At 46.7% G+C, this 15,247-nt stretch overlaps 1 protein-coding gene across 9 annotated transcripts in view; it reads left to right on the top strand.

The window, feature by feature from the left end:
• Fnbp1 (formin binding protein 1) overlaps positions 1-15,247 on the top strand; it is a 119,014-nt gene that overhangs the window by 35,346 nt on the left and 68,421 nt on the right. For all 9 annotated transcript variants that reach the window (XM_031369730.1, XM_031369739.1, XM_031369738.1 and 6 more), the window contains exons 2-4: positions 3,083-3,198; positions 11,902-11,958; positions 12,820-12,967. In XM_031369730.1, coding sequence (XP_031225590.1) covers positions 3,083-3,198; positions 11,902-11,958; positions 12,820-12,967 — 321 coding nt within the window. The remainder of the gene's footprint in view (positions 1-3,082; positions 3,199-11,901; positions 11,959-12,819; positions 12,968-15,247) is intronic.

Raw genomic sequence — 15,247 nt, 5'->3', positions numbered from 1 at the left:
GCCCCCTTTCTGAAGACCAGGTTGACCCCAAACTCAGAGATCCACTTACCTCTGCCTCCCAAGTTCTGGGATTAAAGGTGTATACCACCACACCCCGGTAGGCAATTTTATCTTTAATTATTACTCGTATGTATATGTTTATGAGTGTAGGTTTGAGCACATAAATGCAGCGCCTGTGGAGATCAGAAGCTTAAGATTCCCTGGAGTTGGAGTTTCACAGGACAAAGAGCCATACGTGACCTTAACCATTGAGCCGTCTCAGCTTGCCCTCCCACTTCTTAGTCTTCTGTTGGCCGGGCTCTGACCTTAACAACTGAGCCGTCTCAGCTCACCCTCCCACTTTTTAGTGATGGTGTCTTCTGTAGGTCAGGCTCCGACCTTAACAACTGAGCCATCTCAGCTCGCCCTCCCGCTTCTTAGTGATGGCATCTTCTGTAGGCCAGGCTCTTTTCAATTTTGCTCTATAGCTGAGGATGACCTTAAGCTTCTGATCCTCCTGCCCTGCTTTCTGAGTGCTGAATTTACAGGGGTGTGGGCCACACACAGTTCATGAGGGGTTAGAGATGAAACCCAGGACTGTCTGTGCACTAAGCAAACACTCTACCAACTGAGCTACAGCCCCAGCGCTGTGCCAGATGGCAGTCATAGCTCAGGGATGGGACTGGAAACAATGCCTGAAGTGTGCCAGTTATATATTGCATGTCTTTTGTTGTTGTTGTTTTTCTTTTTTTTGGGGGGGGGGGTTCAAGACAGGGTTTCTCTGTGTAGCCCTGGCTGTCCTGGAACTCACTCTGTAGACCAGGCTGGCCTCGAACTCAGAGATCTGCCTGCTTCTGCCTCCCAGGTGCTGGGATTAAAGACGTGTGCCACCACTGCCTGGTGCATGTCTTTTTTTTTTTTTTTTAATGATTTATTTATTATATGAAAGTACACAGTAGCTGTTTTCAGACACCCCAGAAGAGGGGATCAGATCTCATTATCGTGGTTGTGAGCCACCATGTGGTTCCTGGGATTTGAACTCAGGACCTTCAGAAGAACAGTCAGTGCCTTTAACCTCTGAGCCATCTCCCCAGCCCTAAATACTGCATGTCTTAAGACCTTTCATGTTTTAGAAAAAACAAGTCAAGGGTTCCTGAGCACACTAGGGACGCCTAGCAGAGCCGTTGAGAAGGTTGGCGGCCTGTGTCAGTGAAGTCCTGGAGCTGGCCAGACCCTCATTCTCTCCTGAGGTTCCCTCTGAGGCAGCAGCATGCCTCCCATCTGACCTGGCTCGAAACTCTTCCTGGGATGCTCTAATGCATTCTCTGGCTCTGTTCCACCGATCTCTGGCTCCACTTCCTGGGCCAGTCCTCCCTGCTGCTCCTGTGTAGGGCTGCCCACCCCCTGGCACTCTGATCTGTGGCTGTAGCTTCAGACCCATACACTTCCCGACATCCTCCTGTGAGCTCAGTCCATCTGTGCTTGCAGGCTCTGCAGTGCATACCAAACCCTTTATTCACACGGCCAAACTGCACTGAGTCTTCCTCCCCATGTGGACTATTTCTTTACGTGCAGGAAACAGAGCCAGACCCCCCTCCCCTGGAGCCCATCCCCCTTGCTCATGTCTCCCTCAGAGTCTGCAGCCAATCTGTCACTTACAGTAGCATTTGCCAAGTGTTAGGATGGCTTCCTCCTGCTGCTCTCATTTTCAGACTGTTAGGATGGTCTCCGGGCCTCGGTCTCCTGTGATTCCAGGCAGATCTGTGGTCACGATCTTGCAAGAGCAGCTTGTGCTTTCTAGAGGGCCCAAGCTCCTTCTCTGTGCATTGAAGGCCTTGGATAATCTGACCCTACACTCTCTCCAGCTTCAATCACCCCTGCCTGTTCCCTGGTGCCCTCCCAGCCTCACCTGCACTCATGGGAGACCAACCCATGTGAGTCCTGGCTGTCTCCACAACCAGGCATCAGCGGTGGCCGGCATATCTACCCATCTTTCTCTCTCTTCAAAGCAGAAGCATCCAGCCTCTGCACAAGGTGTAGTCTAACCCTGCTCAGTTTTGGTTCCCTGGGTCCAATCCCTTTTTTATTTGTGGGACATAGTGTAGCGAAGTCCACACTGAGCTATTTTACTCACTTGATAAAAAGCAAAATTTGATAACTATACCCCTACCCTTTCTGCTCTTCAAATCTAAGCAGCTGTTTTTTTTTCTTAAAAAAAAAAAGAAAAGAAAAGAGAAGAAAAGATGTAGGGTGGGGTGCATGTCTATAAGCCCAGTATCCCTGAGGCAGAGACAGGTGGATCTCTGAGTTCCAAGCCAGCCTAGGCTACATAGTGAGACCCTGTCTCAACAAAAGAGAGAGGAAAGCTAGAGAGATGGCCCAGCAGTTAAAAGCACTGGCTGCTTTTCCAGAGGACCAGGGTTCAATTCGCAGCACCCATATGACAGTTCATTACTGCCCGTAACTCTGGATCCAGGGACCTGAGACCTTCTTCTGGTTTGCACACACGTGGCGCACTTACACATACACAGGCAAAGCATCCATGTACATACAACAAATGTAAGAAATTATTTTTTTATTTTATTGAGTGTGTGTACACATGTGCCTGAGGGTACTTAAGGAGTCTAGGAAGGGTTTCTGATATGTAGGAGCTAGAGTTATACCTGTGAGCTGCCTGACATGAAAGCTGGGGAGCAAACTCTGGCCCTCCGCAAGAGCAGCATGTGCTCTTCTCTACTGAGCCATCTTGTGTGCTCGTGTGTGTGTGTGTGTGTGTGTGTGTGTGTGTGTGTGTGTGTGTGTGTGTGTCTCACCTGTCAGCTTTTGGCATCTGAGCCATTTTCCTTTGTAATGGAACATTAATTATATATAGACACAATGTGTCTAAAAGGAGGAGAGAGCAGGGATGCTGACTGGACCATGCTCAAACCAAATTTGGTAATGTTGATGTAAAGCTCTCACCAGACACCTCCATCCTCAGTGTCGGCATGGAAAATGTTAGCGCCGCTGTCCTGGACCGGTGAATGATGGAGAGGGTGGCTCCCTGGAACTGGAAGCCATAGAAAGAGACAATAACCTTCCCTCTCTATCTCTTTTCCAACAGGATCAGTTTGACAACTTAGAAAAACATACACAGTGGGGAATCGATATTCTTGAGAAATACATCAAGTTTGTCAAGGAGAGGACGGAGATTGAGCTCAGCTATGCCAAGCAACTCAGGTAAGGCAGCCCGGAGAGACGGCTGGGGCATGTGCAAAAGGTTCATTTCTCTTTTTATTAAAACTTTTATTACATTTATTTATTTATAGGACAGGGGAGTGTGTGCCGGGGTGCTTGTGTGGAGTTGGAACACAACCCAAGGAGTTGGTTTTTCTCTCCTTCTATGGTGTGAATCCTGGGGATTGAACTCAGATCATCAAGCTTGGCAGCAAGCGCCTCCCCCCACCCCACCCCCATCTTGCCTTCAAGAAGCAAGCAGGATTTCTGTTCTCATTTCACTGTGTGTGTGTGTGTGTGTGTGTGTGTGAGAGAGAGAGAGAGAGAGAGAGAGAGAGAGAGAGAGAGAGAGAGAGAGACACATCTTGTAAAGTAATATGCCACTGGAAATAGCTGTTTTTAATATAGAAAATTAATATGGAAAATTAATTTTTATGAGAGCAAAACTTTTTTAAAAAAGAGCTGTTACCTTACGTTTGCTCAGTTTTTATCATGTGAGACAAGGTCTCATGTAACCCAGGATAGCCTTGAACTCTTTATATCATAGAGTCAGGCCTTGAGCTCCTGCCTCCCCTGCTGCCACGTCCTGAGTGCTGGGGTTTTATAGATGCGTGCTGTCTCTCTGAACTCAGTCCCTGCTTTTAGGTACTGTGTTTTGCTATGGTATTGTGTTCTGGTTTATTTGGCAGCATTTCCCAATGAAGCCAGGGTCTTGTGCCTCTAGGTAAATCCCCACCCCCACCTCATCCTCTGCACCTGGCCTCTAGGCTCAGGTTTTTGAATTTTTTTCCTTTTTTAAAATTTTTTCAAAAATTTATTTACATTGGTTATCTGCTTCCATGTGTGTCTGTGTGAGGGTGTCAGATACCTCTGGAACTAGAATTAAACAATTGTAAGCTGCCACGTAGGTTCTGGGATTTGAACCTGGTCCTTTGGAAGAGCAACCACTGATCCATCTCTCCAGCCCTGTTTTTGTTTTCTTTTAATGATTTTTTTTCCTTTAATTTCAGAAAAGCTTGGCTACTAGTAAATTTCCCATGGAAATACACATTTGTAGGTGACCCCCACATGTAGGGCTCTTAGTTAGCCCAGACTCCCCTGGAGCCCTAATCCTGCCAAGTGGCTCGGCTCTGCAGAGCCTGCTGTGAGATTCCCTCAGAGGTGAGCCCTGGCTGAAATCCTTTAGGAGATGGTGGTGGCGCACGCCTTTAATCCCAGCACTTTGGAGGCAGAAGCAAGCAGATTTATGAGTTCAAAGCCAGTCTGGACTATAGAGTGAGTTCCAGGATATCCAGAGCTGTACAGGGAAACCCTGTCTCAAAAAACAACAACAAAAAAGAGTCCGACTTCCTTTGCCCTGCATCGGTTGTGAGCATTTGTTTATATTTTCATTGCCTTTATCGTTTTTGCTGTGAGGGTCTCCAAGGCTTCTTGGGTCCGCTGTCACCTCAGAAGTTGGCTGTTCTCATTCCTGCTGGTCCCCACCCCCTCTTTTTTTTTTTTTTGTCTTTTAAATTTTAATTACATTATTTACTTATCATTCATGTTGAGGAGGTGGACATGCCACTGCTACATCATGTGAGGTCAGAGGACAACTCTAGACATCCAGAGACCTCCAAGTCTGTCCTTGGGTCCTGACAGGTCATGCAAATATAAAGTAAAAGTGTACAGTCTTGGACCATCACTGGTCTGTCCATGTCTTGCTTGGCTCTAGAGTGTCGGGCATGGTGATAAGTTGTCAGAAGTGCATATTATCACAATACCAAACAGGGTGTGTGTGTGTGTGTGTGTGTGTGTGTGTGTGTGTGTGTGTGTGTGTGGTGTGTATGTGATATGTGTGTGCCTGAGTTTCATGGATGCATATGTGTGTGTGTGTATGTGTGTGTGGTGTGTATATGATGTGTGTATAATGTGTATGGTGCATGCATGCATATGTGTGTGTGGCATGAGTGCATGCATGCATATGTATGTTTGGCATGTGTGTAGAGTGGCAGGGTTGGTGTGTGTGTATATGAGTGCATACATGCATTTGTGTGTGTGGCATGTGTGTAAAGTGGCAGGGTTGGGGTGTGTGTGTGTGTGTGTGTGTGTGTATGTGTGTGTATGCAGGGGTCAAAGACAACTCTGTGGAGTCAGTTTTCTCCTTCCACCTTTAAGCATGTTGCAGGGTTCAAACTTGCGTCACCAGGCTTGAATGCCATTACCCTATCTAAGAAATTGTTTGGGACAGCACTGCATGGAGGCACCTGGTGGTGGAGGCAGGAGAATCAGAACTTCAAAGTCATCCTCAGCTGTGGCATCTAGGACTCCACAGGGTCATTGCTTTTGTTTAATAAGCATCTCAGTGTGGGCTATGAACCCTTCTCAGCGGGACACATTTTGTTTGCATTGAGTAGCTGGCATACAGAAACCAACCAAGAAAGTATGTTCCCTACTGGCTGGGTCCAGATCAGTTCCTCGAGCTGGGCAAGAGGCTGGGTCTCACTAGCAAATGGTTGCTTCACCCGTTAGTACCGATCTGTTGCCATTCATGAAAATGAGTTACATGTCTGGCTCACTTGGGAGGCAGAGCCAGGTAGATCTCTGTGAGTTTGAGTCAGTGGAAAGAGAGAACTGACTGGTGGGGGGGGCGACTTGAAAGGGGGGCGGGGAGGGATTGTGCCAGTCTTGGGTCAGTTGGGCTTCCTGAGTTTTGTATCTTTGTTTCTCTTGTGCTTCCTCCTGGTGCTTCAGTCCAGGAGCTGTGGAGGTGTCTGTCTGTGACTATAGTGGACATGAGAGTGGTCCTTTGTCCTCCTTGGAAGCATCCTTCTCTCCTGGAGACCAAATGACAATCTCTTGGGTTCCTCCCACCTCGTAGATTTTATCCTTGCATCCAGTGGTCAGTTCCTGTTTCTTTCCTGTCTCAGTCTGTGCTCTCTCCTTGACCCCAGCTGTGTCTGGCTTTAGCGCCTGTGAATGGAGCAATCAGTCACCCCCAGACGAATCTCTCCAGCTGTTCCTCTCTCCCAGACTCCAGAAACAGCTTACCTAAACTCAGAAGGATTTCTAAAGAATGCCTGCTTGCATCCACACCTGCCTGTCCCCTGACCTTTCCACCTCTCCTGGGAGTGTGTGGCCCTCCCCTCCTTAGGATAGGAGCCCCAGGGCTTTCCTCACCAACCGATCAGGACACATCATCCACTCCACTATCCTTACTGACCCAGGATCCAGCCACTTCTTCTTGGTTGTATGCTACCTCTGGGTCCAGGACACTGTTGTCTCTTGCCCAGATCATTACTAGTGGAGTCGGCTTGCTGTCCCACCGTCTGCTGACTTCTATGAAGCAGCCACATTAGTTCCTTGGCAACTCCCCATTTCCTTCTGATTAGATTTCCAAAGTTCTTCCAAGGGCAGATGCCTAAATGTCTTGCGTGCCTGGGCCTGGGCTCTTCCCTGGCTTTTTCCTTTAAACATGATCGCTGCATGGTCTCAGTGGGAAAGTCTAGGGCCAGTCAGAACATTTTCCTTGTGGGCAACTTTGCCTTTTCTGAATAAATCTATGCAGTGTGACTGTGCATCCACGCTCTGTCTGGATGCTGTGCATCCACGTTCTGTCTGGATGCTGTGCATGCTCTTTAATTACATCCCTGTCTTGGCACTGTGGTTATCTTGCTCCTTTCTTGTTAAATTAGATAAAGCCGGTGTGTTTATTCAATGGACCCTGCTTTTTGCCCAGAGTTCATTTCCTGAGTCTGACATTGCAGGTCTTGTCTGTGTTGGGCTTTTCTGCAGTCTAGGTTTGTGTTTTAAGTTCTTCTCTAATGTGAAATACTCTTGAGGACGTGAGTTGTTTATTTTTTCTTGTGTGTTTTCATTTTTCTCCAGGCTGGGTTTCCCCTCCTTCTCTCCATCTCCCTCACCCACTTCTGACAGTATTTGACAAATCTTTTCATGTTGTGTGTGCTTGACCTGGGCAGTTTGATGAATTGGCTGAGCTCATCTCCTAGGTCCCCAGTGCAAGGGAGTGATCCTGTGCCTGCTTCATTTCACAGCTGTACGATTTGGGGCACATTGTTCTCTGGAAACAACTGTAAAATGTGAATGGTGAGAATTTCTGCCCTCTAAAGTTGGGGAATTACTTTTCTCACCCTGCTGGCCAAATACCAGCATGTTAAACAAGGAAGAGGTTGCTCTGGCTCACAGTTTTAGGGGGGTGTAGTCCATCATGGTGGCAGGAGCTTGAGGCAGCTGCTTCCATTGTGAATGTAGTCAGGAGGCAAAGAGGCGGCTTCTACTCACTTCTTCCTCTTCATTCTGTCCAAGACCCCAGCCTACGTGACAGTGCTGACCCACACAGGGTATATCCTCCCTCCTCAGCTAAACCTTTCTGGAAACACCCTCCCAGCCGCACCCAGAGGTGTACATCCATGCTGATTCTAAATCTAGTCGTGTTGACTGTGAGGATTGCAGGTCCCAAGGACAGAAGGAGATGAGGTTGGAAGTCTCCTGGCTGACTCTCAGCATGCTCATTGCACAGAGTCCCAGTGGCCCTGGAAGTGACTGTTCCTTGCGATTCTTCTATCTCTTTATTCTGGTTCTCTCTGGGGCTGACCTGTTGAGTTTGCTCTCCCTGGAGGCTGGACACAGCTGCCTCTGAGAATCAGCTGGGGAAGGGGTCCGACTTAGGGATGCCGAGCTATTGTCTGTCCTGAAGCTCCTAGGAGTTTTGGGCCATGGGCAGGGTTATTCAGGAGAAGAGGCATGCTCCCATGGATTCCCTAGGCTTATGTGGATTTCCCCATGGTCGAAGCTTGAGACCTGAGGAGTGGAGACCACAGACAATACCACATGTTGCCCAGGTTCTCAGAGTCCACAGATGGGAAGGAACAATGTGGATATTGTCAGTGCAGTGGCCTTATTTCCCTTTGTGTGGCCAGCTGGGTGGAATTAGCATCCATTCTAATTGGAGTTGCCTCCAATGTCTTCCATCTCTGCTGTTCTCAGAAACACCTTTCCAAGGTGTATGGACTGAGGTGAGCATCCTGCTTCATTTGTTTATTGTCTGATAATGCAAACTTTCCCGCCCCTCCCTCTCTCTGTTTCTACCTGTCTGTCTGTCTGTCTGTCTGCCTGTCTCTCTCTCTCTGTCTCTCTCTCTCTCTGTGTCTCTCTGTCTCTCTGTGTGTACATATATATACATTTTTTATCATTTGCTTGTTTGTTTGTTTGTTCATTTTTCAAGACAGGGTTTCTCTGTATAGCCCTGGCTGTCCTAGAACTCTCTCTGTAGACCAGGCTGGCCTCGAACTCAGAAATACGCCTGCCTCTGCATCCCAAGTGCTGGGATTAAAAGTGTGGGCCACCACCCAGCTTTTTTTTTCTCTCTCTCTTTTTTTTTTGTTAATTTTTAATTTTTTATTTTTTTTTTAAGGCATAAAAGCCCCAGCTGGCTTTGAGCTGACTTCATAGTCCAGGCAGATTTTGAACTTAGGATCTACCAACCTCAGCCTCATGAGTAGCTGGGATTACAGGACTGTGCTATGGCCGACTCCTGGTCACCTTCTATCTGCTGCCTTCCATTTGCTGGGCGAGCACCCTTTACCTTCTACCACCCTGATTCGGATATCCTGTGGTAACTGTTCAGAAAAATAAAAGAACAGAGGCAAACATTCCTAGGCTCCACCCTAGATGTTCTGGTTCAGGGCACCTGGAAAAGGGCCCACTATCTGCTGTGAAAGTCCCTCTGGGTCACAGGGTTGGCCAAATCTGAGCCAGCAGCCTCAGAAACTCATAATTTCCTCTTCTCTGCTTGTTAGTCTACCCAAAGAGCTGGTTGAATATAGAAAACACACTGGGTTCCTCAGCAGATCCAGAAATCTGAAGGCGGTGTTCTGAGGGAGTCCCTGCATGTGTGTTAAAAAAATAAAAATAAAAATAAATTAAAAAAAAAAGTTTAATACAAGGCTGGAAAGTCTGTCTCAGGGCAAGAGGTTGGGAAGGGTTCATAGAGAAAGAACCTTGGATTTGGGGCTTTGGGAATGCTTCAGTGGGTAAGAGTGCCTGCTGGCTAAGCATGAGGATATAAGTTCAAATCCCTAGCACCTACTGAAATAGCTAATCGTGGCCGTTTACATCGATGATTCCAGAGCTACAAGGAGTGGAGACTCGAAAGTTACCCAGGCTGCTGGCTGCCAGCCTGGCCCTGAATTCTGTCTCAAGGAAACAAGGCAGAGATCAGGAGAAGAGAACACTTGCTGGCCTCTAGTCTCTGCGCGTTTGTCGAGACTTGGGGATGATTACACCACACTTTCACTGGAGGCTTTGCTAAAAAGTGGGGAGTGGGGCATGGTGGCGCATGCTTTTAATCCCAGCACTCTGGAAGGTAAAGATGGAGAGGGATCTCAATAAGTATGGAGCTAGCCTGGGATATATTAGGACAGCCTGGTCCTGGGCATAAAGTGTTCTAGGCCAGCCAGGGCAACTTAGGAACTTAACAGACTATCCCCCATGACAGGTCTTTGATCTTGTTTAGGAATTGATGGTAAAAGGTGACTTTCATACCTGTGGTTGCGAATGGTGGCACACATCTTTAGTTCCAGCAGTGAGATTTCTGGATTTGAGGCCAGCCTGACTACATACTGAATTCTAGTAAAAGAGTACCTTTTTTAGCTGGGCATGATGGCACTCAGGAGGCTGAGGCAGGAGGATCACCACAAGTTCTAGGCCAGTCTAGACCACACAGAACAAGCCTTTAAATTTAATTTTATTTTTAATTAATTAATTTGTTTATTGGGGGGCAGCTATAGTGTGCATGTAGAGGTCAGCCTGTGGGACTCAGTTCTCTCTTACGACAGTGTAGGTTCTAGGGATCAAACTCATGTTATCCAGCCTAGGGACCAACCTTTATCCACAGAGCCCTTTATCCAGGTCTTATAAAGCAACATTTGAACATCTAGTCAGGCTCAGCTTCCTTCTATTCCATTTAACATTTAAATTATTTTATGTCCAGGACTGGAAGCTAAAAAACAAATGTGGGGGGCTGGAGAGATGGCTCAGCAGTTAAGAGTACTGACTGCTCTTCCAGAGGTCCCGAGTTCAATTCCTAGCAACCACATGGTGGCTCACAACCATCTGTAATGGGATCCGATGGCCTCTTCTGGTGTGTCTGAAGAGAGCAATGGTGTACTCAGATACATAAAATAAATAAATAAATCTTTTAAAAAATAAATAGAAAATGTGGATTTAATTTTTTGTTTGTATGTTTTGAGGTGTTTGTTTATTATTTTGATACAGGATTTCTCTGTGTAGCCCTATCTGTCTTAGAACTCAGTCTGTAGACCAGGCTAGCCTCAAACTCAGAGATCCACCTAAAGGCTTGTGCCACCACCACCTGGCAAATGTTTGTTTGTTGTTTTTTTAAAACCAGTTTGAGAAATTTTATGTGAACTTAGAAGTGGAGTTTTCAATTTGTAAGTTATGATTAACAAAAGGAGTAGTTACTATTTAAAACTGCACACTAAAAATATCTGGAAGGCAGCCACAGGGCTCTTCAGTGCACCCATACACGAAGAATCTATTGCTGAACTCAGCCCCACCCCGCCCCCTCTGCCACCCCTCCCACCTAGCTCTGGAGTGAAGACCTTCATCACTCCTTTCTTTCAGTAGGAAGTGCTTCTCCTTTTTTCCTTTTTTCCTCCCTTAAAACAAATATTTAGCCGAGCAGTGGTGGTGCACACCTTTAATCCCAGCACTTGGGAGGCAGAGGCAGGCGGATTTCTGAGTTCGAGGCCAGCCTGGTCTACAGAGTGAGTTCCAGGACAGCCAGGGCTATTCAGAGAAACCCTGTCTTGAAAAACTAAAACAAAACAAAACAAAAAAACAAAAAAAAACCCCAAACATTTACAGAAAATATTGTTTTTTTTTTTTTTTTTTTTTTGGGGGGGGGGGGGTTTCGAGACAGGGTTTCTCTGTATAGCCCTGGCTGTCCTGGAACTCACTCTGGAGACCAGGCTGGCCTCGAACTCAGAAATCCGCCTGCCTCTGCCTCCCAAGTGCTGGGATTAAAGGCGGGTTTTTTTTTTTAAAGATTTATTTGTTATGTATTTATTATAAGTACATTATAGCAGTCTTCAGACTGCACCAGAAGAGGGCATCAGATCTCATTATGGGTGGTTGTGAGCTATCATGTGGTTGTTGGGATTTGAACTCATGACCTTGGGAAGAGCAGTCAGTATTCTTACCCACTGAGCCATCTCACCAGCCCGAAAATATTGCTTTTTAAGTGTTTTTATTAGGGAAATCTGATATATATGCACACTTCTATAGAAGAGTAGTCTATGGGCTTAAGTGTATGTATATTCTGTTATTTGTTGGACTCACAATTTTTAAACATTTTTTATTATTTATTACTGTATATCATATGTGTGTGAGGGTGTGTATACCACAGTGTGCAGACATCACAGAACAACTTTATGGAGTCCATTCTTTTCTTCTACCATGTGGGTCCTAGGGAATCAAACTCAGGCCATCAGGCTTCGCTACAAGCTGCCTTTACCCTCTGAGCCATCTTGCTGGCCCCACAAATGGGCTTTAATTGTACAACTTTATGACTTTAAAAAAAAAAAACAAAAGAACAAAAACACATAAGGTACATACGTCATCTGTCATTCCTGATTCCTCTGTGTATATCCAAATAAGGTGACACATCTTTCATTTTTGTCTTAGGAATCTTTCAAAGAAATACCAACCCAAAAAGAACTCGAAGGAAGAAGAGGAATACAAGTATGTCCATTGCTGGTAGATGTGTACTGAGATATTTGTGAAGGGGGTGGGAGGGAGAGAACTCCATCTTGTCATATAAGTACTGTCCCACCTTCTTGTCTGTGTCCATGAACTGGGGGACACAATGAGAACCTGGACCCTGAGCCACTGGACCCACTTGAGACTGTTTCCATTATACTAGAGGGAAAGTTATAGGAAGTCCTGCAAGCCTGTGTGGGCATGGGGAGAAGAGGTGAGCCCAGCCGGGAGCAGCGGTTCTCAGCCTTCCCAATGCTGAGACCCTTTCATACAATTCCTCCTGTTGTGGTGACCCGCAAATGTAAAACGATTTCATTGCTACTTTGTAACTATATTTTTGCTACTGTTAAGAACTGTAATGTAAAATATCTGATGTGCAGAATATCAGACTTGTGACCCCTATAAAAGGGTCACTTGACACCCTGCTAAGAGGTCGAGCAACCCACAGATTAAGAACCACTGCCCTAGAATCTGGATTCCCTTATGTATCACCAGAAGCCTTACCTGCTCATCCAGCCAAGAGCCGTATCTGTCTCAGTCAGCAGCGATGGGTCATTGTGCATGGTGGATGTACGGCTTAGGTCCAGGGGCCTGGTGTACTTTGTGGACACGGGTGGGTGAGTTTGGGATCATCTCTGGTCTGAGAAGAAAGAGAGGCAGAGGCTGCATTTCACTGAGCACCTGTGGCCGTGTTTGGGCTGTAATTAATTCTGAGCTGCTGTGTAATGAACCGGCAAGATCCTCTGGGAGGCAGATGCAGGGCAGACTGATTTTAACTACTATTTCCTCAAGTAAAGTGTGTGAGGATGGAGGTGGGCTTGAGCTGGTGTGATCTGTCCTCAGGTACACAGCATGTAAAGCGTTTCTTTCCACCCTGAATGAGATGAATGACTACGCTGGGCAACACGAGGTCATCTCGGAGAACATGACGTCACAGATCACGGTGGACCTGGTGCGCTATGTTCAGGAGCTGAAGCAGGAGAGGAAATCGGTAATGCATATTGGGGTGTCCTTCCCCAAGGGGTGGACCTAAGACAAGAATGTTCTCCCAGCTGAGAGATGTAAGGAGTGGGGTACGGTGGCTTATTTTTTTGTTTGTTTATTGTTTTGTTGTTTTTCAAGATAGGGTTTCACTGTTTATCCCTAGCTGTCCTGGGATCTGTAGACTCTTGCTGGCCTCGAACTCAGAGATTCGACTGCCTCTATCTCCTCGAGGGCTGGAATTAAAGGTGTTCACCACCACCCCCAGCAAGACATTTTATTTTGTGAAACAGCTAGGAAGCAGTGAGACAGAAGCCTGGGGCTCAGAAGGAAACATTAGCATCTAGTATAAAGATGAAATGCATACACAAAATCTGGAGCCAGCCCAGGCCTGCTGGCCTGCTTTTGACCTTGCCTCCATCTTTGTAAAGGTTTCTCTTCCTATTTAGGGTTCCCAGTTCCCTCCACAGACCCTTCTCTGCTCACGGGGTTTAGCATGTTAGCCAGCTCCCCAAACAGAAACTGCTCTCCCCTTGGTAACAAGTACCCATCCTGTTCAGGAGTGAGTCAGAAGGTGGAGAGCCCATCGGAGCCGCACCTCTCCCCAGCCCTCCCCTCCAGCTGTGTGGGCCGTGGCTAAATTCACTGGCCTCAGGGCCTTTGTATAGGTTTCCTCCCTGAGAGAATTTTTTGCCAGACCTCGGGCCAGTTCCTTAGGAATGTTTCCTTCTCCCTGAGGACTTTTCCATCTGCCCCACTTAAAATGCCTCTCCCTTTTCACCTTTGGCAACATTTTGGGGTTTTTTGCAACAGGGTTTTTCTGTGTGTGTAGCCCTGGTTGTCCTGGAACTCATTCTGTAGACCAGGCTGATCTCGAACTCAGAGATCCGCCTGCTGTGCCAGCACTCTTAACCTCCAAGCCATCTCTCTAATTCTTTACATTATTCTTTTTGCATAATGCTTAACCATATTTTGGAGAAGTTGGAGAAGCATTAGAGACAGAACGAGGACTGTGTGCATGCTAATCACACGCCCCACTAGCCCTGCCCCACAGCAGCGTGAGGTATTGTGGGAAATTGCTTGCTTGCTGGTTTTTCTCCTACCTTACATGAAGATGTCTGCTCCTCCAGGACAGGGATGTCCTTGCCTGCCCCATCAGCATGCAGGAAGTGCAGGGGAGAAAGGAATGGCAATAGCTGAGAAATAATAGATGTGGCCAGTAAGGGACCAGAGGTGCAGCTCAGTGCTGCAGACTTCCTTCTCATATACAGAGGAGTTCTGTGTTCCAGACCAGCACACACACACCCACCCACACACACACACACACACACACACACACACACACACACCACACACACTCACTCACACATACACACACTAGAGTTAATGTCTGCTTAGCTTATAGATGAGGACCATTTATATGCCTTTATATATGCCTATATGCTTGCAAATGGATTATCTTATTTAAGCATCATTTTACAATCTGTTAGGTCTTCTCCTAAATCATGTGCCTTTTTTTTTTTAAAGATTTATTTCTTAGCTGGGCAGTGGTGGCACACAACTTTAATCCCAGCACTTGGGAGGCAGAGGCAGGCAGATTTCTGAGTTTGAGGCCGGCCTGGTCTACAGAGTGAGTTCCAGGACAGCTAGGGCTGTACAGAGAAACCCTGTTTCAAAACAGTGTGTGTGTGTGTGTGTGTGTGCGTGTGTGCGTGTGTGTGTGTGTGTGTGTGTGTGTGTGTGTGTGAGTGTGAATGTAAGAGTATTTTGCCTACCTGTGTGCCTAGTCCCCAGTGAGGTCAGAAGAGGATATGGATCCGTTGGAACAGAAGTCACAGACAGAGCCACCGTGGGGGTGCAGGGAAGTGAACCCAACTCCTCTGCAAGAGCAGCCAGCACCCTTAACACTGAGCCACCTTTTGTTTTTAAGGAGTGTCAGTCACCAGTAACCAGTGCAGGCCTGGCAGTCAGAGGTTCTGTTAGGAGGATCTGCAAACACCACTCTATTTGTCAAAGCATTCAGCAATTAAATTAGACTGGCATTTAAGAGCATTGTGAAATCCCTAGACATACTGGAAAGAATGTCAACAAATACATATTTGTGGAAGTTTCATACGTGGCCTTGTGAAGCCATCTCTTCTTTCCTATATTATAGCTACCATTATTTTGAAGGAAGGCTTGGTTTAGTATGATAGCACAGGCCCTTAATCCCAGCATTTGGGAGTTGAGCATTTGGGAAGATTACAATTTAGAGGATGGAGCCGGCTATCTAGCAAGACACCACTTCAAA

This window comes from Mastomys coucha, unplaced genomic scaffold, assembly GCF_008632895.1.
Source record: "Mastomys coucha isolate ucsf_1 unplaced genomic scaffold, UCSF_Mcou_1 pScaffold15, whole genome shotgun sequence".
NCBI classification, from domain to species: Eukaryota; Metazoa; Chordata; class Mammalia; order Rodentia; family Muridae; genus Mastomys; species Mastomys coucha.
Note: the sequence above shows the minus strand (reverse complement) of the source record. Positions and strands in the feature narration are given on the sequence as shown.